At 45.0% G+C, this 2,267-nt stretch overlaps 1 protein-coding gene across 1 annotated transcript; it reads left to right on the forward strand.

Moving 5' to 3' along the window:
* Positions 1-857: 857 nt before the first annotated feature.
* Positions 858-2,033, forward strand: LOC107091214 (zona pellucida sperm-binding protein 3-like). The gene is made up of 2 exons (XM_015385007.1): positions 858-1,371; positions 1,450-2,033. Exons 1-2 carry the CDS (start codon positions 871-873, stop codon positions 1,570-1,572), a joined length of 624 nt encoding a protein of 207 aa, XP_015240493.1. The 5' UTR covers positions 858-870; the 3' UTR covers positions 1,573-2,033.
* The last annotated feature ends 234 nt before the right edge of the window (positions 2,034-2,267 follow it).

A 2,267-nucleotide genomic window follows, 5' to 3' on the forward strand; every position in this document is an offset into this window, starting at 1 on the left:
CAAGACAGAATGACTCCAGATATGTGTTTTTTTTTGCTTTATAATTTCTTTAAGCTGTCAGGCATGTTCTCCTGCATTAGTGTCCTTAGCTCCCTCTATGCTTCCTTTCATCACCGCCTACCTTTAGGTTTGCAATTCACTCTTACTTAAAGCGAGAAAGAAACTCAGAAATCACTGGTATCTGTAGAACAGAGTTTTTATAAACTACCTCAGACAGCACAGTCACAGCCACCATTAGTTTTCTCCTGTAGAAACATTTACAGCAGTTACAGCTGGTCAACATGCAGCCAAAGATGGATGATGTCCTCCTTAATGTCTAAATAAACACCTTTTCCTAACAACAATAAACAGATAATTCAACAGTAGAAGAGTTAGATCAGCCTCTGGTTAACTGTGGGTTCAATCTTAATCTTACAATAGCTGCCCACTAGGTGGCAGCCTGTAGAGGCACACGCTGATCTCTAGATCAGTGGAGGCAAACCTCCAGTAAAGTGCCTACATGCAGGTATTTGAAATCATTTAAAGGCTGTTAAGTGTGACAGAGATTCACAGGCAGTCTCAAATGGACCCACTCTGCTATAATCAGTGTTCTTCTCTGGTCTTTCAATTGACTGAATCCTCTTTGTGTTTTTCTAAATGCTACAGAACTCAACGCAGTGTTAAATTAATACTTTTTGAATGGCTTTCCTAATCATATTTTAGAACTTTTATTGTTCATAAATGATGCCTGTAGAGGAGGAGTTTGGAAGTGGTGTAATTGTAAATTGGTGTCATCCTAACTGAGCAGTGAGGATCAGCTGTGAGGCATTTAGCTGATGAGGTAGAGGGAGGAGTTTAAAAGCCTGCAGACCATCAGGCCTGTATGCAGCAATGGAGTCCAGGCAGCTCTTTGTGTTCAGCGCTCTTCTTGCATGTGTTGGTCTGAGTGATGGTTTCCTGCTTGGTATGAAACCACTGAGCTACTGGGGGGCTGTGATGCAGACTCCTGAAGCAGTGCCGGCCCAGTCAGCAGCAGACCCTGTGAAGGAGCCCTTCAGTCTGTTTGCTAGGCCTGCTGATGTCTTCCATTCCAAATGGATCCAGGCTGCAGGCCACCAAAACAAATGGAGGTTTCCAGAAGGTCCGGCGGCTCCGGTGAGCAAGCGTCCCGTGGAGCTGAAGGTGGAGCAGCCAGTACCGTCCAGCAGGGTGGCTGTGAGGTGTGGAGAGAGTAAGATCCATGTGGAGGTGAAGCAGGACCTCCTGGGCCTTGGCAAGCTGGTGGATCCAGAGGAGATCACGCTGGGAGGCTGCCCGGCTGCTGGCATCGACCGCCTTGCTCATGTGCTGATCTTTGAATCGGAGCTACATGACTGTGGCAGCACCCTGGAGGTATGAAGTTCTCTCTACAGAATATCACAACTGATCTGGTTTCATTGAGCTGCTCTAACCATGTGGCTCCCTCTGCAGGTATCTCAGGATGGCCTCATTTATACCTTCAAGCTGATCTACAACCCCAAGATATTTGCCAGGAGTCCCATCATTAGGAGCCAAAGAACAGAAATTGATGTGGAGTGTCGCTACAGCAACTAACCCAGGAGCAGCTCTGAGCCTCACTGGGAGGCTGCTGCAGACCATTACTGGCTCATGGAAATAAAATGTTTAACAGATCTTCTCTGGTTCTCTGCTGTAAAAGTGGTTTGCATTCCTAAAAATCATTTCTGATCTAATCACTTTGTGGCACTAAATGGCATTTGATGCCAATAAGATCAATTTTTACTTAGTAGATTGCATCTACTGGAGTGGTTGACTTTGCAGGACACACTGTAGCAACTAACCTTAAGAACCAGGTTACTGTATGCAGGCTTTGAGTAAACGGACACTACTGCAGGAATATGGCCTCTAATGGCTCAGTCTAGAAAAGCAATGTTGAATTCTTGCGTCAAAGCAAATTGAAAGGGAGCTTATTCAGTTTCAGTAAAAGCTGAACCCGTTCCTATGAATGGGAGAGGAAAACGGTTCTAAACACCTTGGAAATGGAAGTTTACCGAAGCAGCCAGGCTGATATTTCTCTCAAAGATCCAGTCTCTGCTAAATGGAACTGGAACAGGTGAGAAAAGCATCACATGGGTGTATGATGCAAAATTGGAGGTTAGAATGTTGCAGAGGAAAAGTGGACCATCTGTCCTCCATCAGCTTTGGCCTATAGCAGCATAATTATGTTGATGGCTCAGGATAATGGGAGCCACTAAGTTTTAGCAAAAAGGAAAGTTTGAAGCTTAGTCTTA

This window comes from Cyprinodon variegatus, unplaced genomic scaffold (genome assembly GCF_000732505.1).
Source record: "Cyprinodon variegatus isolate N-32 unplaced genomic scaffold, C_variegatus-1.0 Scaffold329, whole genome shotgun sequence".
Classification (NCBI taxonomy): Eukaryota; Metazoa; Chordata; class Actinopteri; order Cyprinodontiformes; family Cyprinodontidae; genus Cyprinodon; species Cyprinodon variegatus.